General features: G+C 56.0%; 2 protein-coding genes across 3 annotated transcripts in view; one reads left to right on the top strand and one right to left on the bottom strand.

Annotated features, from left to right (window-relative positions):
• The window catches only part of ACO2 (aconitase 2), a 50,128-nt gene extending 48,360 nt beyond the window's left edge, over window positions 1-1,768 (top strand). The window contains exons 16-18 of the mRNA XM_047786141.1: window positions 38-170; window positions 658-779; window positions 1,239-1,768. Of these exons, the coding sequence (XP_047642097.1) occupies window positions 38-170; window positions 658-779; window positions 1,239-1,376 (393 nt within the window). The 3' untranslated portion in view covers window positions 1,377-1,768. The remainder of the gene's footprint in view (window positions 1-37; window positions 171-657; window positions 780-1,238) is intronic.
• Window positions 1,627-15,996, bottom strand: POLR3H (RNA polymerase III subunit H). Of its 2 annotated transcripts, XM_047786142.1 has the most exons (6): window positions 15,541-15,995; window positions 12,206-12,302; window positions 5,681-5,767; window positions 5,213-5,276; window positions 3,682-3,883; window positions 1,627-2,929 (listed from the first exon to the last, which is right to left on the bottom strand). In XM_047786142.1, exons 1-6 carry the CDS (start codon window positions 15,649-15,651, stop codon window positions 2,876-2,878), a joined length of 615 nt encoding a protein of 204 aa, XP_047642098.1. In that variant the 5' UTR covers window positions 15,652-15,995; the 3' UTR covers window positions 1,627-2,875. The 2 variants fall into 2 exon arrangements, with proteins under 2 accessions (XP_047642098.1, XP_047642099.1); XM_047786143.1 differs by lacking the exon at window positions 5,681-5,767 and having other exon boundaries at window positions 15,541-15,996.
• Window positions 15,997-22,568: the final 6,572 nt, after the last annotated feature.

Below are 22,568 nucleotides of genomic sequence, written 5' to 3'. Positions count from 1 at the left end.
CCCCTTCCCTCAGACTCACTCCTCCCCTTTCTGACAGCAACACGGCATCCGGTGGGTGGTGATCGGAGATGAGAACTACGGCGAGGGCTCGAGCCGAGAGCATGCGGCCCTGGAGCCGCGCCACCTCGGGGGCCGGGCCATCATCACCAAGAGCTTCGCCAGGATCCACGGTGAGCTGGGGCCGGGGCCCAGCCCCTTCCACTCCCTCGCTGGCAGCCCAAGGCCCCAGCGGGCCTAGAGCCCGGGGTCTGGTTTCCAAGCCGCATCCACACAGCTCCCATTGTCCACCGCCGCGCACAGGCCTCCAGCCTCTGCCCTCACGGTTGTGAGGCCGCCTCAGCCTCCACCTGCAGCATGTGCTGGTCTCGCTTCCAAACCTGCCGACCAAAGCAAGTGAAGTCTGGGGCACGTGGTCAAAGGATGTTCCGATTGTGAAACACGGGCACAGAGTACACGGGACGGGGCCCCAACACGGGGCCCCACATCACTGGGAGGGCAGCCACCCGGGTTCTCATGGTCACTGCCCCAGTGTGTCCCACCACGGCGGGACCAGGGCTGTCTCTCCCGGAGCCCTGTCTGGCTTGGATGGCGAGGCTCCTTGCAGATCTGGGCGGTGCGGGACCTGTCCCTGTGGACTGAGTGTCTTCTGCCTTCTAGAAACCAACCTGAAGAAGCAGGGCCTGCTGCCCCTGACCTTCGCCGACCCAGCGGACTACAACAAGATCCACCCCGTGGACAAGCTGACCATCCAGGGCCTGAAGGACTTTGCCCCTGGCAAGGTCAGGGGGCCAGGGAAGGCGGGTGGACCAGGCGGCCCCTTTCCCCAGGGCCCTCCTGATAAGGGGGAGGGGGCGGCAGCCACTTTGGTTCCCTTCCTTCTATACCCGGCCCCACCTGCACCTCCTCCCACGAGCCTTTGTTCCCACTAGAAGGGGCCTTCAGTTCAAGTCACTGCTCAGAGAGCTGCGCCTTCCTGGCGATGTGGGCGCAGCCAGCTCAGGCCCTCCTACAGGCCGCTCGCTGGCCCAGGCTCAGCACTTCAGAGGCCGCCAGCTCATGCCCAGCAGGACTCTCTGGGCTCTGGGAATTAAACCGCCCAGGTCTTAACCTTGGTCCCCCCAGGCCCAGAGCGAGCCTGGGACTTGGCCGCCTTGCTGGCCCAGCCCTCCCCACGGCCTGGCTGACCTGGGGCCACGTTCCCAAGCCCCAGCCCACCCACACCTGCCCCTCCTTCACAGCCCCTGAAGTGCATCATCAAGCACCCCAACGGGACCCAGGAGACCATCCTGCTGAACCACACCTTCAACGAGACCCAGATCGAGTGGTTCCGTGCCGGCAGTGCCCTCAACAGAATGAAGGAGCTGCAGCAGAAGTAAGGCCCTGCTCTGCCACCACCACCCACCTGTCCGTCCTGCTCTTCAGACCCAGCTCCGCTGTCCCAAGTGTAGTCCATGTCATCAGAGCCGGACTGAGCTGATCCCGCCACGGCTTCACTCCGAGATGGTGCAGCCAGGCCCTCTCTTCCCTTGGCCCACGGAGTGGCCGACAGTTGGGGACAGGGGCGAGGTTCTTAATGTTTCAACTCCTCGCCTTCCTGTTTTTAGTATGATTCAGATCTTAAGCAGCTTCATGCAACTGTATTTATTTTTGATGATAAGACTTCCATCTAAATTTTTCTCCTGCCTGATCATTTCACTGGTGGCTGAAGGATTTTAAAGAAACCTTTTGCTCTTGCAAAGAAAATAAGAATCCAAATCCAGTGACTCTTGCTCTGTGAGTGGTGGTTTCTCTGTGCTATTATCAACTCCATTACTGTGGCTGCCAGGCAGTCCCGCCACAGCTGGACCCGTCACCACACTTGGCACTTTTCTTTCAGCCCCACCAGGCCGCCTCCCTACCCCCGAATATCACAGTAGCTTCCCAGCTGAGCTGGGGAGTGGGCCCAAGATAGAGCCTCCCCCTTCCCCTGGGCATTGAGTTGCCCCAGAGTGTCTATTTTACAGACAGGCCACCATGTCCAAGGTCACAGCTCGTCCATTCCTGTGTGCACTGTTCCCCCCACCCAGCACAAGGTGGCAGCAGGCACTGCTCTGCAACTGCTCCTCTCCCTGGAGCACCTCCAGGCCTGTGTCCGCCTGAGCCGGGAGACCCCCTTCATCAGGACAAGGCTGGCCTGACAGACATCTGGTGGTGCTACCAGACCGACCATGTCCCAGTCCTGCCAGGAGTGAGTCTGGCAGAGCCACTCTGCTGAATAAACGACGAGGCGCCTGCCGGTGCCAGCATCCCGCATCACCAGCAGACAGACTCACAGGGTGTTCCTGGCGTGGCCGAAGTCCGAGAGTGACAGCTGGCCCGAGGCTTCCTGCTGTACTGCTGGTGGGGGCACAAGAGCAGGTCACCAGCCCTCGCCCCTTAGGCCAGCCAAGCCCACCGCCTCCATTTTCCTGAGTCCACATGCTGGTGGGAAGGAAGGTGGTTGGCCCTACAAGGTCAGACCCGGCTCAGCACCTGGCAGCTATGCCAAGCTCTGCCGGTCCACAGCCCGGCCTGAGGGCGCCTGGACCTCTCAACCCCCAAGTCCTGCTTGCGGGGGCGGGAGCATCTCCAGAAGTGATTTGGGGTGAGGCAGGACATGCTGTCCCAGCTGTGGCAACCCGGTGACCTCACATCATTGAGACAAGGGTCGCTCATCCATCATTTATTACATGTCTTTGCTGTTGCGGAGAGGCAGCGGTCCACCGGGCTCCTGAGACGTCGGCTCTGGGAGGTCGGGGGCGGCCACAACCTGGTGAGGGACGGTCTCCACTCCTCGGCATCCGCAGAAGCGCTGTGGTCTCCAGGGCCGGCCGCAGGCCACTGTCCAGGCGCAGGGCTAGCTGCTAGTCCACCAGGAGAGAAGGCCCAGGCCCGGCTCACAAATGGATCCCTGCCGGGGGTAGAGGAGCAGGCAGCTTCAGGGCTGGAGCCACCTCCAGCAGAGGGGGCCCCTCCCTCCAGGCACCCAGCAGGCCCAGCACAGGCAAAAGCGAGGGTGGGGCTGGTGCCAGTCAATCAGGAGGCTCTGGGGACATCTGGCAGCCACACCAGCACCCACACTGGGTCCAGACACCTGTCCTCCAGCCTCTCCTGAGGCCTGTCCAGAAAATGCTGGTTTACTGCGGCCACGGCCCCCAGGCCTGGCGACATACACAGGCACCAGCAGACCAGTCCTTCCAAGCCACCTGGGGTCCAGTCCTGCCAGAAAGGCTGTGTGACCCCGAGCCCCTGCCTCCAAACACAGGGAGGGGGCGTGCCCAGGGCCACCCATATGAATACCAGAAAACCCTACCAGCAGGCCCCTGAGGTCCCCCTTTTGTCATGTGTCACTGGCTCCACAAGGGTAAAAGACAAAAGGGACCCAGTCAGAAATGGCCATCCCTGCCACCAGCTCCGAGGGTCACCCCACCCTGAAGTCCTTCTCTTGGTTTCTTTCTGCCTCAGCCCCTTGATCAGCAGCCTCGCCCCTCTCTCGTGGGCAGGGGTCAGACTCACCCCCCTTCCCAAGAGCCACGGCAGCCCTGACCCTGCTGCATGGGTCCCTGCCGGGCCCGCAGGTCGCCCAGGGAGAGGTGACCGCCATGGGGGGATGGGGTCCGGCGGGTCCTCCCGCGGTTTGGACAGGGGCGTCGCACAGCTCACCACAAGCGTGTATGGAGCCTCCTTCCTTGGCAGCTCCTCGCTGGACGAGGCGGCCTCGGCCGAGCTGGGCCCCGTGGGGGACGTGTCCACGAAGCTCTCGTCCACCACCCGGAAGCGGAGCTCCTCGCCAGTGTCCATGTACAGGTCGTGCGCCCCCTCCTCCGTCTCGTACTCCCACACCCACACCTGCTCTGCTTCGTCGCTGGGCAGGGCGCAGGGTCAAGGCAACAACCAGGGCGCAGGGGAGCCCTGCGGCTGGGGGTTCCTCCCAAGGCGCTCACCCCCAGGAAACCCAATCCCAGGCCGAGCTTGCTGTGTCTGCAAAGTCACAGAAGCAGGCCCGGCCCAGGTGCAGGAGGCCAGGCCGGGTCGGGCCAGCCCCGGGCCCACAGGGAGCAGCCGGAGGTCTGCAGTGCAGGGACCCAGGCTGGGCCCACGTGCGGCTGGCACCACGCAACACAGCAGGAAGGAGGCACCAGAGCAGAGCCCAGCTGGCCTCTCAATGTGGAATGACCCCAGCCCTTTGGGGCCCGCGAGACCTCTCAGCTCTGCCACCCACCCGGGCCCAGGCCCAAGCTCCCGAGGCCTCGGGTCCCCTTGGTGACAGCAGCGCCTGCAGCACGGCCTACCCTCCAGGGCTCAGCGGGGAGGCAGTCAAACAGCACACGAGGAAAGTGCTTTCCAGGGACCCGCGGTGGCCCGAGCACGGCTGAGCTGGCCACACCCTGTGCCCAGCGCCAGGCCCATCTCCGGGCCTCGCGCGCTCTGACCAGCAGGCAGCGCAGGGCTTTGCCAGCTTCCAGAGGACCCACGGGAGGGGAGGTCACCAGCCCAAGGGACCAACCAGCCTGGGACAGGTTTCCTGACAAGTTCCACAGTCAAAAACCCTGGAAACCCTGCCCTGGCCCAACCAGCTAGACACGCGTGAGCGCACACCTGCACACACACATGCACACCGGGATCCCTGTGGAGCCCGGGCGCCCGCATCCACAGAGTCCACACTGAAGGGCCAGGCTGCCCTCCAGCAGCAGCCCCGCAGGCGGGTCCTGCCTCTCCTCAGTCCCATGTGGGCACTGTGGGTGCAGCTGGACCGGGGGGGTCCCTCCCAGTGGGCAGGCTCAGTGACACCCACAGAAACAGCAACCCTGTGCACAGGGTGCTGGGACAGGGACAACGGGAGAAGTCAGCAAGGGGACCTTAAACCAGCCCAGGACCCGCAGAGCCAAGCCCTCGAGCGGAGGAGGGGAGGTGGGCCAGCCGGGCGGACCTCTAGAGGGAGGTGACCTTGGAGAGGATTCCTGAGGCGACGACCTAAGCGAAGGAGCTGGAACCAGGCCTGACGGCCCAGACGGAGGCGCAGGTGTGGAAACACCACGGTCCGTGGGGGACGCACAGGCCGGCCGGCGCCCCCAGAGCAAAATGCAGCCCGGAGGAGGAGGCAGAGGCCAGCGGCATCAGGCCACCAGACCCAGGGCCGGCTTGAGGGCCACCCAGGGCTCCTCTGTGACCCACTCTAACCTTGGGAGGATACAACTTGGCCGGCTGCTGCAGCGACTCCGGAGGGATGAGAATGTCATCAAAGAACCCTAGAGAGACTGGAAGACACACGGGACAGCCTGGGATAGGGCTCGCGGCGACAGGCAAGTCCCTGTCACGTGTGCTGCCCAAGGAGCTCCGGCCCCTCCCCTGCCGGGCGCGGGGAGCAGCAGACCCGAGGACTGAGTCGCCTCTGCCAGCTCCAACGCCCGCCCCGGGGTCCTGACTTGTGCCACCTGGTGAAGGCCCCCAGCTGGCCGAGGTCCTCCCTGTCACACGACGCAGGGCTGCGTGTCCCCCTCGCTCACAGCTACTCAGACCACTTGGGAAGGTTCCGCTTCAGTGTCTGACCCCTCCCCGGACCACGCAGCCCAGCACAGAAGCTAACGGGAGGCGGGCTGGCCAGGCCACCTGTCCCCGCCGTGCTCCCAGGGCCCCTCTGAGGACTCGGGGCCCGCGTTACCGTGCACGCCCTCCGGGCTGCAGCCCTTGATCTTCCCAATCAGGATCTCGTCCAGGAACGGGTGAAACACCACGTAGCGAAAGTGAACTGGAAGCCAAGACAGCGGGTTGGTGCCATGCGGGCCACAAGGATCAGCGGCTTTGCCTCTGGCGGCCTGCAGTGTCTGGTGGCCACGTTTACTCACAGCACGCGGCCGTGTCCCCCCAGAGCCCAGGCCAGGCGCCCCTGTGGGCCTGGACCTGTCGGCTCACCCCCACCTCCTGCAAGGCCACAGCCTGACCCTCCTAAGAGGCCAGCAGCACTGGCCTTGGAACTGAGGCCTGGCGGCCAAATCCATGAGATGAGTCACGCCTGAGCCCAGATTCTGGGCCAGCGATGACTCCAAAGTCAATCCCAACCGTCCTCCAGGCTCTCCTTTAAATTCTAACGAGGGCAGAAGCAACGGCAAGGAGAACCAGGTTTGGAAACAAGCTCCCCGTCCTGCTGACTGGCCAAGTCTGCCCCAGGCGCAACTCTGACCTGGCACAAAATGCTAAAAATGCCCTGAAACTGGGGCCAATAACGCAGCAAAAATGCCTCTGCGGGTTCTCAGGTCCTGCTGTCCCCACTCACCTAACTCCAAGGAAGACACAGGTGAGGTCTATGCCCACATCACACACCGACTCCGTGGCCTGGCCAAGGCCATCTCTGCATCACTCCCGCCCCGGCCGAGAGCCCCGGAGGCAGCGTCTGGGGCCTGAACACGGCCAGGGCTAGAGAACGACCATGAGGCTCCCCCTGTCAGTTGCCCAGTGCCCATCACAGCCCACCTCTGAGCATGAGGAAGTGGCTCAGAGAGGCTGAGAACCTGCTCCCAGCCACTCAGCTGTTCCGCCAGCAGAGGACTTCAGGTCTCTAAACCACCAGACGGGGCCTCGGGGTTGAACCTGCCTTCCTCAGACAGCTTCTGCTACCAGCACCCTCAGTTGCCTGGTCTGCCAGCCTCACCCCGGGGACAGCAGGGACCACCTGGCCCCTAGATCCCTGCCAGGCTGCTTCCATAGGGCTCCACCAGGCGGGAAAGGAGAGGGGGCAGCTGGTGCCCCCTCCGTCCCTGTGGGGAGACACACGCAAGCCTGGGCATCACCCAGAGGGGAGAGGCTCCGGCTGACCCCGATGGAGCAGCCAAGGGCAGATGTCACCACACACAGTATAGAAAAACCCTGTCCCCTGTCCATCCCAACATCCATTCAGCTTAAGAAAGGCCCCACAGAGCTTCTGCCAGGTCTGTGCCAGGCCTAGTTTGGGCACTGGGCTTACGGGTGCAGGACACTACATGATCCTGTGCTCAGGGGCTCGAGTCTGGAACAAGCACATCCAAAAGCAAACGGCGAGGAACCCACATGCCCATTCGACAGGTGACAAGATAAGCAAAATGTGACATGTCCATATGATGGCCTCAAAAAGGAATAAAGTACCGACACAGGCAACAACATGGATGAACCTTGCAGACACTGTGCTGCACAAAATCAGCCAGTCACAAAAGGCCGCATCTTAACATGAGAGAAAAAATGTATACGTGTGTGTGTGTGTCTGGGGCACTTTTCTAGACAGCAGCAATTGACAGAACAATGTAAACCAACTATAATAAAAATTTTTTAAAAAGGTCACATCTTGGAGTTCCCGTCGTGGCACAATGGTTAATGAATCCGACTAGGAACCATGAGGTTTCGGGTTCGGTCCCTGCCCTCGCTCAGTGGGTTAACGATCCGGCGTTGCCGTGAGCTGTGGTGTAGGTTGCAGACGTGGCTCGGATCCCGCATTGCTGTGGCTCTGGCACAGGCTGGCAGCTACAGCTCCAATTCGACCCCTAGCCTGAGAACCTCCATATGCCGTGAGAGCGGCCCACGAAATAGCAAAAAAAAGACCAAAAAAAAAAAAAAAAAGGTCACATCTTATAGGATTCTGTTCATAGGAAACGTCCAGAACAGGCAAATCCAGACACAGAAAGCATATACTGATGGCTGCCAGGGACCAGCCAAGTGGGGAGGGGGATAACTGCTGATGGATATGGGGTTTCTTTATACACACACATACACATACATACACACACATACACATACATACACACACATACACATACATACACACACATATATACATATGTACACACACATATACACACACATATTTTTTTTTTTAGTTCTTTTCTTGCCCACACTCATGGCACGCGAAGTTTCCGGGCCAGGGATCGAGCCCACCCCGTAGCAGTGACCTGAGCCACAACAGTGACAAATACCAGACCAGATCCTTAACCAACTAGACTATCAGGGAACTCCATTTTTTTTTTTAATGGTTTACTACAGTTTTTTTTCATTTTGCAATGTTTTGCTGAAGTACAGCTGATCTACAATGTTAATCTCTGCTGTGCAACCAAGTGATTCAGTTATACATGCACGTTTCCATTCTTTTCAGATTCTTCTCCCATAAAGGTTGTCACAGGCACTGAACAAAACCAACTGCGCCATCCAGCAGACCATCCATTCCGTAAAGAAGTACACCATGCAGGTGCCAATCCCAAACACCCGGTCCGTCTCTCTCCCCGGGGTTTCTTTTTGGGGTGATGAAGCTATTCTGAGGCAGTTCCCGCCGTGGCTCAGTGGAAGCGAACCCAACTAGTGTCCATGAGGATGTAGGTTCAATCCCTGGCCTCGCTCAGTAGGTTAAGGATCCGGCATTGCCATGAGCTGTGGTGTAGGTCACAGACGCAGCTCAGATCTGGCATTGCTGTGGCTGTGGTGTAGGCTGGCAGCTGCAGCTCCAATTTGACCCCTAGCCTGGGAACCTCCATGTGCTGCAGGGTACAGCCCTAAAAAGACCGAAAGAACGAACGAATGAACGAAAAACTTCTGGAATGAGACAACGGTGACAGCCATACAATTCTGTGAATACACCGGCCACTATGTTCTATGCTTTAAAAGAGTCAATTCTGGAGTTCCCTGGTGGTCAGTAGGTTAAGGATCAGGCATTGTCACTGCTGTGGCTGGGGATCAATCCAACCTGAGCACGGCCAACAAAAGGGGGGGTGAATTTTATGGTATATGAATTATATCTTAATTAAAAAATACAAAGGAGGCCAGAGACCAGCTGGAGAGCCAGGCGGATAGTGCTGTGCTGGGGGCCACCTCCCGAGGGCCCCACCTGATGCTCTAGGGATGTTTCACCTGCAGGTAGGAAGCCTGGAAAGTCAAAAAGGATGGGTCTGAAGGACCAGTAAGAAGACAAAGACCCGTCCTCAGGTGTCGGCTCGAACAACCTTTGTGCCAGGATAGCAAGTTGCTTTAGGACGTAGAGAGTTTCTTCAAAGGACCAGCAGCACGATCCCCCACATGAGGTGCCTGGAGCAGCCGAATTCACCGACGGAAAGCAGGTCGCCAGTGGCCAGGGCTGGGCGGGGGGCTGCTGTTTAGTGTGACAGAGATTCAGTCTTGGAAGAGAAGAAAGTTCTGGAGGTGGATGGTGGTGATGGCACACAATGAAGGAAATGTCCTGAATGCCACTGAACTAGACACTAAAAGTCGTTAAAGTGACAAATTCTACGTTACCTACGTTTTATCATAACTTCTGAAAAAAGGAAAAAGAACAAAGCAAACGGTGAGCACAGACAGGCCGCTCCAGAGTCCAGGGCGGCCCTAAGCCGGCCACAGGCGAGGGCAGCAGGCGGGCACCGGGTCTAGCTGACCTGAGGGCACAGAGAACATGGGGCTGGTGCCATGTCAAGGTGCCCTAAGTGGGGTAAGGCTGGCCGATCAGGGCCAGGGGCACAGATCAGAGGCTGGCATCTCATGACACTTGCCGTGTGCCAGGCAGCAACCAAAGGCTTCCCACGGTTGTTCTGGTTCACTCGCAATCGCTGTGTGAGGCAGGGACTCCTACTGCTGTACCATTTCTCCAGACCCGAGAGAGGGCATGTGCCCCGGGTACAAGCAGTCCTAGAACGAACTAGAGGTCGACTGGTAAATGAACAACCCTCTAAGCGAAGGCAGAGGCCGGGTGGAGCACATGCGCGCGTGCACACGCGCACACACACACACACCCACCCCACTCCCCGCTCAGCCACAGGCCTGGTGGGCAGTGGTGGGAGTGGGGCCTGGGCTCGGGGCCGAAGCCTGACAACTGATCCCCACCACACAACACACCTCACCCTGCTCCACACTTGAGAGACCATGAGGAGCCTTAGAGGCACGCATGTTAATCCCATTTTACAGATGAAGACACTGAGGCTGAGGAAGGCAGTTACCTGCCCAAGGCCCCCATGGGGCGGGGGCAGAGCTAGAATTCAAATCCCGTGTGCCGGGCCTAACCCAGTGCTCCACTTACTCCTGGTACCTCATCCCCGAGAACAGGGGGACCAGGGCTGAGGGGCGGCGGCGGGAGAGGGGGGGGGAGAGCACCTGCCAGAAGTCCTGCCAGGAGCAGAAACCACCAAATGAGTGGACGCCACTTCCTGAGACGGAATTTTTTCTGGGTTTTTCTTCACCTTCTGAGCCCCTCACCACTTGCCTCCTGGACAGCCGGGCCCCGTCCAACGCCAGAGCCGGCTCAGCTCGAAGGCGTCCTTCGCCAACGAGGCTCTCGAGTCTCCCTCTGCGGCTGACGGAGCCACCCTCGCCCCGCGCAGCCGCCCGCGTGGACTGCGCCCCTGCAGCCGCACACCAGGCAGCCGCGCAGCACGTTCTGGAAAGCTCGGACAGCTCTGTGCCGAGGCTGATCCCCCAGGACAGGCGAGGGCAGGGCTCCCTGGATGTGGCCTCGCGTGCCCACCACTGGGCTCCCCTGGCCAGAGCCTCTGACTCAGCGGGTGCAGGACAGGCGGGTGAGCTGACAGCGAGAGCGGGCCTCCACCCTGAGGCCCCGAACCACCCCGAAGGCGCCCCTGCCCTCTGCTCTGATTTGGTTTGGTCCAGGCAGGAGAGAGAAGGCCCCACTTCCTCCCCAGAGCTCGCCTCGAGGTGACCCTCCCTCCGCCCCTCCCTCCCTCCAGGTCTCGTGACCACCCCTCGACCCAGGGTGCACACCCCCTGGCCGTGTGACTGCAGCCTCCCATCCAGAGGGAGCCTGCTCCTCCATCCCTGGGCGCTGGCCTCGGCCACATGACCCACTTTGGCCAATGGGACATAAGCAGAGGCCTGAACAGCCTTTGTGCCCTGGGGCTCCGGCTGTGCTTTGGTGCCAGTCCGCCTCCTGAAGGATGAGACCAGAGATACTCAGCAGCAGAGATGGGCAGTCCAGCCCCGGCCCCCCACCCAACCAGTTTGCCAACCACCAGACACCCCACACCCTCCAGCACAAGCCAAGCCGGCCCAGAGGACCCACAGCATCGGGAGCAACGATTCAAGTACATGAGCCATTGAGCACGCGCATGGTGCCAGGGTCCTGGCCTAAGAGCTTTGCATGTATTTCCGTAGTAATCTTCACCACAGTCCTATAAGAGAAGGCCTACTGTTAACTGCATTTTACCAAAGACAAAAAGAGGCACAGAGAGGTTACATGTTCTGCTTAGGACACACAGCAAGTAAGTAGCAGAGCTGGGATTTAAACCCAAAGGCCATACTTTTTTGTGTTGTTTTGGTTTTTCAGGGCTGCATCTGCAGCAAATGGAAGTCCCCAGGCTAGGGTTTGACTCAGAGCTGCAGCTGTCAGCCTACACCACAGCCACAGCAACTGGGGAACCAAGCCTCGCCTGCGACCTACACCACAGCTCACAGCAACGTTGGATCCCTAACCCAGTGAATGGGGGTCAAACTCACATCCTCGTGGAAACCAGTTGGGTTCTTAACCTGCTGAGCCACAATGGTCACTCCCTGGAGGGCATACGTTTAACCATTATGTCCTGGGGCCCCTCAAAGTCTCCCACCCCCTCCAAGAGGGGTAGCTGGGCTCCCCTCTGCTCTCCCAATTTGTGTTTAATTTTTAAATTTAATTTTTTTTTGCTCTTTAGGGCCACAGGTGCAGCATATGGAGGTTCCCAGGCTAGGGGTCCCATCAGAGCTGTACCCTCCAGCCTACACCACAGCTCACAGCAACGCCGGATCCTTAACCCACTGATGGAGGCCAGGGACTGAACCCACGTCCTCATGGATACTAGTCGGTTCATTACCACTGAGCCACCACGGGAACTCTGCTCTCCCCACTTTTAACCTGGCAGTGACAACTCCAAGTGTCTCCCGTTGTCTGGCCACACCCCCCTACCTGAGCAGCCTAAGAGCCAGACAGAGCAGGGCTCAACCACACATGAGACCACAGGGGACACAGAACCACAATCTCAGAGCTGCAGAGGCCTTGAGAGCCACCTGGTCTACGTCCCCTTTCTTACAGGTGGGAAACCGAGGCCCAGAGAGGGGAAGATGCCGCCTAGGATCACCCAGGAAGTTCCTGGCAGAGTCAGGACTAGGCCCCAGGTCTCCCAACCCCCAGACCAGGACCCCCTCCCCCAAATGAAAACAGCCCCGAGAAACCCAAAGCCCGGGAGGAGCGGGTACTTACCTTTGGTGTGTGATGCGCCGTCCCCCGGGAACACGTAGGCATCCTCCAGCTTGGTGATGTCAAACAGACAGATGCAGAGCCCCACGTTGTACACAACCTGTGTGTGTCCGAGTTCCCACCCAGTGACGCCCGGGCCCAGCTCCCCGGACAGCCCCTCCTGACTCGGGGCCTCCCCCCAGCCCAGGGCATCCCTGTGTTACAGCTGGTTAACCCAACCCCAGTAAGATGCTGAGCTCTGCAATAAACAGGGCCTGGGTGACAAGGGAGACGCAGGTTGCGATGGCAGCTCCACGACTCCCTGTGTGACGGCCAAGGTCACTTGCTGGGCTTCAGTTTCCCTATCTGCAAAAATGGACACACCAGGCGGTGGGCTTGTTAAATCAAGAGAGAACAGATGTGAAGCCCTCGCCTGCACCCAGCTCACCTGCTAGAAAGAACCCTCAATCAAGGCTCGGGATCGTTACCAAGAAGGCTCAGTGGCACGGAACCCTCAGTTCCACCTACACTTTCTAAGGTCCCGAGTCCATTCTAGAGCAGACGGTTCAGTGTCAGAGCCACAGCTATTGCCGCTCAGCGCACAAAGTCTCAGACACAGAAATGTGGCAACAGGGACTGGGGCCGGCAGAGTGACACATGGGAGGCCCTGAGACAGGCCAGAAAACAGGCAGAGGACGTCCCACGCCCCATGTCCACCCCGTGCTACTCCAAAGGACGGGCCACTGGTGTCTGCCTATCTGACACCAGCGTCACCACCTCCGAATTAGAGACCATGGCAGACTGTTCAAGGCTCAGCAAGAAGCTCAGAGGACTCAAGAGTCCTGGCCAGACCTCACCACCATGAGGCACAGAGAATGGCTGGTTTTGGAAGCACAAGGGGACCCTGGCTGGACCTGGGAGCCTCTTCTGTACAGCCTCCTCTCAAATGATTAAATACGGAAATACTTGTCCCAACAGGTCACTGAAGGACGTGTGGCACAAAGGGACTACACTCCCTTCTTGGTCATTTCACATCTTTTCTTTGTCCCCTTAGAGGCCCCCTCTCCTACCTCACAAAGTAACCAGACACCATCCACTAAGGACTCCCTGTGTTCTCTCCACCACCAACTCCCCCCAGGTCTGTACCCCCCATCTTCTGCGACTTAAGCCTCTATGGAAGAGACTTGCCTCCTGTTTAAAACCAGCCAATCTTCCTCCCGCCGGCTCCTCCTCAGCCTATTACCCCCTGCTGTTCTACAGCTGAAAGTCATTACCTTGATCAAGTCCCACGGGCCCAGTTCCAGCCTGGCTCCCCCCTCCTCTGCCCAGGCCACACCAGCCTCCTCCATGCCACGTTAGGTGCGAGACTCCCTCCTGCCACAGGGCCTTTGCACACGCTCTTTCTGCTTCCAGAAGTGTCTTTGCCCAGCTCTACGCTTTGCCCTGAAGTGTCCTCCAAGACAAATCTGCTAAATTAGTTCTTTCTCACCATCAGATCCCAGCTCAAGCATCACCTCCCTAATAAAGCCTCTTGTCTCCCTCACTGCAGGTGAAATTCTGTCATTCCATGGGTTCGCGAACACCTGTTTTCACAGCATTTAGCTCAATTTGTCTAAAGACACTCAACTGTGGGAATCGCTTGCTCATATCTGCTTTTCCCACCAGACTACAGAGCAAAAGCTTGTCTGTTTTATTCGTTCAATAAACACGTAAATATGGGGGACAGAGGGGAAGAAGACAGAGTTCATGCTCTCACAGAGAGGGAAAGAGAAAAACAGAAATCAACTAAACAGGAATTCCCTACTACCTCAGGGGCTAAGGACCTGGCATTGTCACTACTGTGGCACAGGTTCAATCCCTGGCCTGCCAACTTCAGCACGCCGAGGGCCGGGCCAGCAAAAAAAAAAATGAGAGGGAGTTACTGCTGTGGCTCAGTGCTGACGAACCCGACTAGTAACCATGAGTACTTGGGTTTGATCCCCGGCCTCACGCAGAGGGTTAAGGATCCGGTGTTGCTGTGAGCTGTGGTGTAGGTCCCAGACAGGGCTCGGATCCCTTGTTGCTGTGGCTGTGGTGTAGGCTGGCAGCTGCAGCTCTGATTCAACCCCTAGCCTGGGAACTTCCATGCCATGGGTGTGGCCCTAAAATGCAAAAAAAAGAAAAGAAAAGGCAGTGGAAAGGCCTCTGACGACTTGGCACTAAGGCATGCAGGCCTGGCACATAAAAGGTGCCCAAGCGTTCTTTTGCAGAAATAAATGTGACAGCCAACTTTAAACTACCATCCACCTTCACAGAAACAATGGATGGTTGGACAGCAATTATTATTTCCATTTTATAAATGGAAACTGAAGCCCAAATGGGGTAAACGACCTGCCCCAAATTGCAAAGTAAGGAGTTCCCATTGTGGCGCAGCGGAAATGAATCCAACTAGGAACCATGAGGTTGCGGGTTCGGTTCCTGCCCTTGCTCAGTGGGTTAACGATCCGGCGTTGCCGTGAGCTGTGGTGTAGGTTGCAGACGCGGCTCGGATCCCGCGTTGCTGTGGCTCTGGCGTAGGCCGGTGGCTACAGCTCCGATTCAACCCCTAGCCTGGGAACCTCCATATACCGCGGCAGCGGCCCAAGAAATAGCAACAACAACAACAACAACAACAACAAAGAGAAGAAAAAAAAAAGAGAAAAAAAAAAGAATACAGCGTTGCAGTTGTGGTGTAGGTTGCAGACGGCGGCTGGGATCTGGCATTGCTGTGGCTGTGGCGTAGGCCGGCAGCTGTAGCTCTGATTCAACGCCTAAGCTGGGAACCTCCACATGCCGCGAATGAGGCCCTAAAAAAGCAAAAAAAAAAAGCAAAGTAATTCCGAAGGGTGGATTCTAGCACTTCCCACTTGCAACGGCCTTCCCCCTCCCCCCGCCCTTTTTTGGTCATTTTGCACCCGCGGCATATGGAAGTTCCCAGGCTAGGGGTCAAATCGGAGCCTACACCACAGCCACAGCAACGTCAGATTCAAGCCGCGTCTGCGACCTACACCACAGCTCACAGCAACGCTGGATCCTTAACCCACTGCGGCCAGGGATCGAACTTGTGTCCTCAAGGATACTAGTCAGGTTCGTTTCCGCTACGCCATGACGGCAACTCCACGACGGCCTTTTTCTAACCCAGTTTTTCTTTTGATTCCCTCCAACATTCTTGTGGGGTAAGGATTACCCCTATCCCGTGCACAGGTGAAGAAACCGAGCTCTGAGACGTTGGGCTACTTGCCCAAGGCCGAGGCTTGGCACCGACAGGCCGAAAGCGGGCAAGTAAGCAGCGCTGGGCCCTCTCCGGCCAAGGCCTGCCCGCGACCCCGTGGACCCAGTACCTTGTTGGCCAATTTCTTGTTCAGCTCCTCGGCAATAGAGTCGTTGAGCTTCCTCTCAAACTGCCACGGGGGTATCCGCACGGTGTCAACCATCTCCACCAGGACAAACATCCCGCCTGCGCGGGGGACTCTGGGAACGCGAGTGTCCGTCACGCACAGACACCTGGGGCGGCGGGGATGCCGGAGCCCGCTCTGTCGGTCCCAGTCCCGGAGCCCCCCAGGTCGGCAACGGAGCTGGAAGCCGGGGCCTAGGGTATCTCCGTAAGGGGCGTGCTCCTCTACTGCAAGCAGAGGAAGCTGAGGCTCCACGGGGAGGACCTCCTGGTCGCGCGGGAGGGGCGCGCAGCCCAGTCAAGCCACACACCACGCACTACGCACCACGTGCCTCCGCCACGCACCGCGGACCCACGCCAGCAGCGCTACTTCGGACGATATTCCAAATCCGTAGCTTCCGGGAGACCGACCAATAAGAAGCTTCGGTCCGCCCCGTCGCGAGGCGGGGCTACCTACCGGTCTGCTCCGGACGGGGCCACCCCTTCCGCCTGCGTGGAATCGTCAATCCCAGGCAACGCTTTCAGGTTGCTAGGCGACCTCTGTGCCACCGGGCCCTCTCTGCTTGACCTGTGCAGTACTCTCCTGGCTCAGGCCTACCTCGACGCTGCAGCCAGCCCTTCCAAATGCAAACACAGTATGCTAGACCCTTCAATACTCTGGAATCGGGGACACTGGGCTGGAAAGGAGCAGGCGAGACCTTTATAGGATGATAGAAATGTTCTGTATCTTCTTTTCGCCGGTGGTTACACAGGTGTAGACAGTTGTCAAAACTCGTCGACCTCAAGACTTAAGATCTTTGCCTTTACTTGTAATTCAGATTACATCTCAATTGAAAAGGGATAATAAATGGGGACAAAAAAAAAAAAAAAACAAAAAAAACCCAAAACCAAAAAACCCTTACTGATTTACCTTTGAATTAGCAATAAGGTCCAAAATCTTTCTCACAGCTCACAAGGCCCTGCGTGGTCTTGTCATTGTCCACTCTTCCAGCCCTTGTTTGTTCTGTCTCACCACATTGCAGTCTCACTCATCTTCATGTGATAGCTAACATGGGCTTGGGCTAAAAGAATTTCATACTTTGGAGTTCCCGTTGTGGCGCAGTGGTTAACAAATCCGTCTAGGAACCATGAGGTTGTGGGTTCGATCCTTGGCCTTGCTCAGTGGGTTTAGGATCTGGAGTTGCTGTGAGCTGTGGTGTAGGTTGCAGATGCGGCTCGGATCCAGCGTTGCTGTGGCTGTGGTGTAGGCCGGTGGCTACAGCTCCGATTAGACCCCTAGCCTGGGAACCTCCATATGCTGCGAGAGCGGCCCAAGAAATGGCAAAAAGACGAAAAAAAAAAAAAAAAGAATTCCATACCTTGTCTAAGGTCATGGGCTGCTAAGTAGTGGAAGAGGGCCCCATGCAAATCTGTACAGTACACAGCCTTCATGGAAATACACTGCGGTGGGGGGTGGGGGGGTTCCTTGTCTGTTTGGTTTTGGCCATGCCTGTGGCATGTGGAAGTTCCCTGGGTCAGAGATGGAACCCAAGCCACAGCAGCTATCCCAGCTGCTGCAGTGACAATGCCAGATCCTTAACCCACTGCCCCACAAGTGAACTGTACACTGCAGTGTCTTGTTTTGTCATTTCTTTTTTTTTTTTTTTTTTTTGCTATTTCTTTGGGCCGCTCCCGCAGCATATGGAGGTTCCCAGGCTAGGGGTTGAATCGGAGCTGTAGCCACTGGTCTACGCCAGAGCCACAGCAACTCGGGATCCGAGCCACGTCTGCAACCTACACCACAGCTCACGGCAACGCCGGACCGTTAACCCACTGAGCAAGGGCAGGGACCAAACCCGCAACCTCATGGTTCCTAGTAGGATTCGTTAACCACTGCGCCACGACGGGAACTCCCTTGTTTTGTCATTTCTTACTGCAGTATAGTTTTTGTTTGTTTGCTTTTTAGGGCCACAACCCCAGCATATGGAAGTACCCATGCTAGGCGTCTAATTGGAGCTACAGTTCCGGCCTACGCCACAACCACAGCAATGCGGAATCCGAGCCGCGTCTGCATCCTACACCACAGCTCACGGCAACGCCAGATCCTTAACCACTGAGTGAGGTCAGGGATCGAACCGACAACCTCATGGTTACCAGTTAGATTTGTTTCCACTGTGCTACAACAGGAGCTCCCATTGCAGTATAGTTGATTTACCATATTGTGTTAACTTCTGCTGCACAGCAAAGTGATTCAGTTATAAACACACATTCTTTTTAAAATATACTTTTCCTATGGTTTATCATAGGATATTGAATATAGTTCCCTGTGCTATATAGTAGGACCCTGTTGTTTATCCATTCTATGTATAATAGCTTACATTTGCTAACCCCAACCTCCCGCTCCGTCTCTTCCCCAGCCCCCTTCCCCTTGGCAACTTCAAGTCTGTTCTCTGTGTCTGTGAGCCTCTTTCTGTTTTGCAGATAGTTTCATTCATTCGCCATAGTTTAGTTTATTTTATTTTTGGCCATGCCCACCATGGCACGTGGAAGTTCCTGGGCCAGGGATTGAACCCGAGCCACAGCAGCAACCCAGGCCACTGCAGTGAAAACACCAGATTCTTAACCTACTGAGCCACAAGGGAACTCCCATTTGTCATATTTTCGATTTTGCATATAAGTGATATCATACGGTATTTGTCTTTCTCTTTCTGACTTCACATCGTATGATAATCTCTAGTTGCATATACCGCATTGTGGTTTTTTGGTTTTTTGTTTTCCTTTTTAGGCTACATTCATGGCATATGGATGTTCCTGGGCCAGGGACTGGATCCATGCCACAGCCTTACACCACAGGCGCCAGATCTTTAACCCATTGTGGTGGCCCGAGGATCAAATCAGCAACACCACAGAGACAAGTCCCATCATTAACCCACTGCACCACACCGGGAGCTCCTCACTGCCATGTTTTAGTCAAATAAAAATTTAAACAAATAAAAAGAGACTTGGAGTATATGACAGAGGCACTCAGAAATGCATGGTCACTGTAAACCAGCTATAATGGAAAAAATAAAAATCATTATAAATGAAAAAAAAAGAACAACAACAAAAAAAGAAATGCATGGTGCTTCACCTTGCTGATTTCACACCAATAGGGATCTTTCCATGAGTTTGGCTGCAGGAACCGAATTTGGCCTTCCCAGCATCTATATTTTTATTTATAGGCCTGTTTGCCTCTCCTAGGATTTGAGCTACTTGAAGACAGGGGAAAATGCTACTTCAGCTCTGTATTCCCACAATCCGCTAACATCATTCCTAAGATGCACTCAGTACAAGTGTGTTTAGGAGATTATATTAATTCTTTCTCTCAAATCTCAAATTCCCCTTCTTCATTCCATTCCCACTGCTACCGCCCTGAAATTCTTTTCCCTGCCACCCTGGCGTTTAGACACCACACATCCCAGCTCCTGGACTGGATCTTTCCTGCAAGCGACCTCCACACTGTCACAAAAGCCTTCCCTTCATGAATTTCTTCTGCCCACACAGAGAGTTCTGGATTAAACCCAGGCTTCCTCTCCAGCCTCACCTCCCTTCTGTCCTCTAGGCACTGGTAGCTTCCAGCCCCAAGGATGCAAACACCAGGATCCCGTGTTGCTGTGGCTGTGGGGTAGGCCGGCAGCTACAGCTCTGATTTGTTCCCAAGCCTGGGAACCTCCATATGCTGCAATGCGGCCCTAAAAAGACCACACAAAACAGGTTAGAATTAGGAAATGACACAGTGACACATGGGCTGGAGGGAACAGTGGATGGGAAGGGGCTGATGTGGAGACAGGAATGCCAGGGAGGAAATTCCTGAGTAGCCCTGGTAAGAGAAGGCGGGAGCAAGGCTGGGCCACTGAGAGCCCACAGAAAGCAAAGCTGGGCCCCGTCCAGAGGTTGTCAGGGGATGGTATCAGCATCAGGGTGCAGGACCTGGGAACGGAAGTGGGAGGAGCCAGCGTCTGAGGCCTTTCACTGAGATGGGAAACTGGAGGAGGGCCAGGCTGGGGGGCGAGGCCAGCATTGCTGAGCTCAATGTTTTGAGTTCCCAGGCTTCTTTTATGGTGTTCAGCTCACAGGATCGCAACAGTCATTTGTTGGCACGGCTGGTTTCCTCATTAGGAAAAACAGGGACCAGGCGTCCTTATTAATTCTCTGTGCCGTTTCACGGACGCTTTGAGGTGGCTCACAAAACCGCACAAAGACTTGGTCTTCAAGCTCCTCGACGGCAGAGGACGTCTCCATCCTGTTCCCCCCCCCATCCTCAGGGCCTAGGCCGGTGCCTGGCACAAGATCAGGGCTGCTAAATATGTGTTATTTGAATGAACAAAAGGATAGCAAAATAATTGCTAGGAGTGTAGGAGGGAGGGAGAAATAGGGCTGGAAACTAATCCAGGAGGAGAAGAGCCCATTGGGTGGTTGAGGCCATGGAGTTCCCAGGCCACAGCGCCCTAGCTGAGCAACCACGGCCGAGCCCGAGAACCCCTCAGCACACCAGAGCCTCTCTGTAAAGTGGAGATAATATTGGAACCCATCTCAAATGACTGTCCATCAGTGGAAGACTGGATGAAAAATATACATGGTGTATCATGGAGTGAAATAGTATGAAGACATCAAAAAGGATGAGAATGCTCACTGCGTACTGACATAGAATGAGATTCAGGATCTATTGCTAAGCTTAAAAATGCAAGGTGCGTGGAGTTCCCGTCGTGGCTCAGCGTTTAGCGAATCCGACTAGGGACCATGGGGTTGCAAGTTCGATCCCTGGCCTTGCTCAGTGGGTCAAGGATCCGGCGTTGCTGTAAGCTGTGATGTAAGTTACAGATGCGGCTCAGATCCAGAGTTGCTGTGGCTGTGGTGTAGGCCGGTGGCTACAGCTCTGATTCGACCCCTAGCCTGGGAACCTCCATATGCTGAGGGAACGGCCCAAGAAATGGCAAAAAAAAGACAAAAAAAAAAGCAAAGTGCAGACTTCCCATTGTGGTGCTGGAGCAGAAACAAAATTGACTAGTATCCATGCAGACAAGGGTTCAATCCTCAGTGGGTTTAGGATTCAGCGTTACCATGAGCTGCAGTGCGGTTCTCAGATACGGCTTGGATATGGTGTTGCTGTGGCTGTGGCACAGGCTGGCAGCTGCCGCTGTGATTAGACTCCTAGGCTGGGAACCTGCATATGCCGCGGGTGCAGCCCTAAAAAAAAGACAAAAAGAAAAAGAAAAGAATCTTTGATGTTTGGGATTATGGTTACATATTACATTCAAATTCAAAACTGAATAAAATTTAAATTAAAAAAGCAATTAAGGGGTGTTCCCACTGTGGCCCAACGGGATCAGAGGTGTCTCTGCAGTGCTGCAATTCGGGTTCAATCACTGGCCGGGTACAATGGGTTAAGGATCTGGCATTGCTGCAGCTGCCACATAGGTCACAGCTGTGGCCTGGATTAAAGATCTGGGTCCACATGCTGCAAGTGTGGCAAAAAAAAGAAAAAAAAAAAGCAATTAACATTTTTTTCACATCTTAAAAAAAAAACCAAAAACCCTCTCAACCCCCCTTTTCCTTCCAGCTACTGCCCCATTTTCTGCTCCCTTTACCACCAAAACTGCTTGAAGGAGTCATCCATGATTGCTGTCTCCAAATCCTTTCTTTTTGTCTTCCACCTGCTCTGGTTCAGTTTTTGGCCCCACCTCTCAACCCACGCTGCTTTCTCAAGGTCGCCCATCTCCACGTTGCCAAACCGGTGACAATTCTCCTCCGTCCTCAAGGGCAGCGTTGATCTTAGCTGATCACCCCCTCCTTCTTCACACACTTTCTACAGGGCTTCCGGGAGCCCAGGCTCAGTCGGCCCGCCTTCCTCCAAGGCTCCGCCCCCACCTCTGCATGTGGGTGGGCCTCCCGGCTGGCCGCTGGGTCCACACTCCTGCCTGTGGCTTCAGGGCACGGAGGGCATCCTCGGCTGGAGGCGCCTGCATCCTCTGTCCACCTGTCTGCTCCACTTCTGCATTTGGCAACTCAACCGTAACCTGGACCCCAATTTTTTCTTCTTTTTTCTTTTGTCTTTCTAGGGCCGCACCCTAAACATGGAGGTTCTCAGGCTAGGAGTGGAATCACAGCTACAGCTGCTGGCCTACACCACAGCCACAGCAGAGCCAGATCTGAGCCGCATCTGCGACCTACATCACAGCTCACAGCAACACCGGATCTTTAACCCACTGAGCCCTGCCAGGGATCAAACCCGCAACCTCATGGTTACTTAGTCGGATTTGTCTCTGCTGAGCCAAGACAGGAACTCCAACCTGGGCCAAAATGGAACTCCTGGTCGCCATTTCTCTGCAAACCTGCTCCTATCACAGGTTTCTTCAAAAAGGATTTCTTTTTTTTTTTTTTTTTTTTTGCTGCACTTGAGGCGTTAGGAAGTTTCCAGGCCAGGGATGGAACCTACAACACAGCTGCGACCTAAGCCACAGCAGGGACAATGCTGGATCCTTAACCTGTGGCACCACCACAGGACGCCTTGAAAAGGACTTCTTCCTTCTGATCGCTCAGACCGGAGCCTGGGAATCAGCCTTGACTCCTCCTTGTTTCTGACACCCTGCGTGAACGCTTGAACGAATACTCTTATTTCTACCCCCAAAATGCATCCAGAATCCAGCCCCTCCTCATTGCCTCCACTGGCTGCAGGCTGGGTGCTCCATTCCTGCCCTCACTCCCGACACTCTCTACTCAACATAGAAGCCAAAGGGACACCTCTTTTTTTTTTTTTTTTTCCGCTTTTTAGGTCCACACTCATGGTATATGGAAGTTCCCAGGCTAGGGGTTGAATCAGAGCTACATCTGCCAGCCTACACCACAGCCACAGCAATGCGGGATCCAAACCTACACCACAGCTCACAGCAATGCCTGATCCCCAACCCACAGAGTGAGGCCAGGGATCGAACCCGAATCCTCATGGATACTAGTCTG

This window comes from Phacochoerus africanus, chromosome 7, assembly GCF_016906955.1.
Source record: "Phacochoerus africanus isolate WHEZ1 chromosome 7, ROS_Pafr_v1, whole genome shotgun sequence".
Taxonomy (NCBI): domain Eukaryota; kingdom Metazoa; phylum Chordata; class Mammalia; order Artiodactyla; family Suidae; genus Phacochoerus; species Phacochoerus africanus.
Note: the sequence above shows the minus strand (reverse complement) of the source record. Positions and strands in the feature narration are given on the sequence as shown.

Excerpts from the sequence above, each read along its gene's own strand:
- POLR3H (XM_047786142.1), bottom strand. The coding sequence starts at position 15,651 with ATGTTTGTCCTGGTGGAGATGGTTGACACCGTGCGGATACCCCCGTGG. Across the intron at positions 5,768-12,205 it reads CGGCGCATCACACACCAAAG|TTCACTTTCGCTACGTGGTG; the intron begins GTAAGTACCCGC and ends CTTGGCTTCCAG. Across the intron at positions 3,884-5,212 it reads CTGCAGCAGCCGGCCAAGTT|CGACGAAGCAGAGCAGGTGT; the intron begins GTATCCTCCCAA and ends CGCCCTGCCCAG.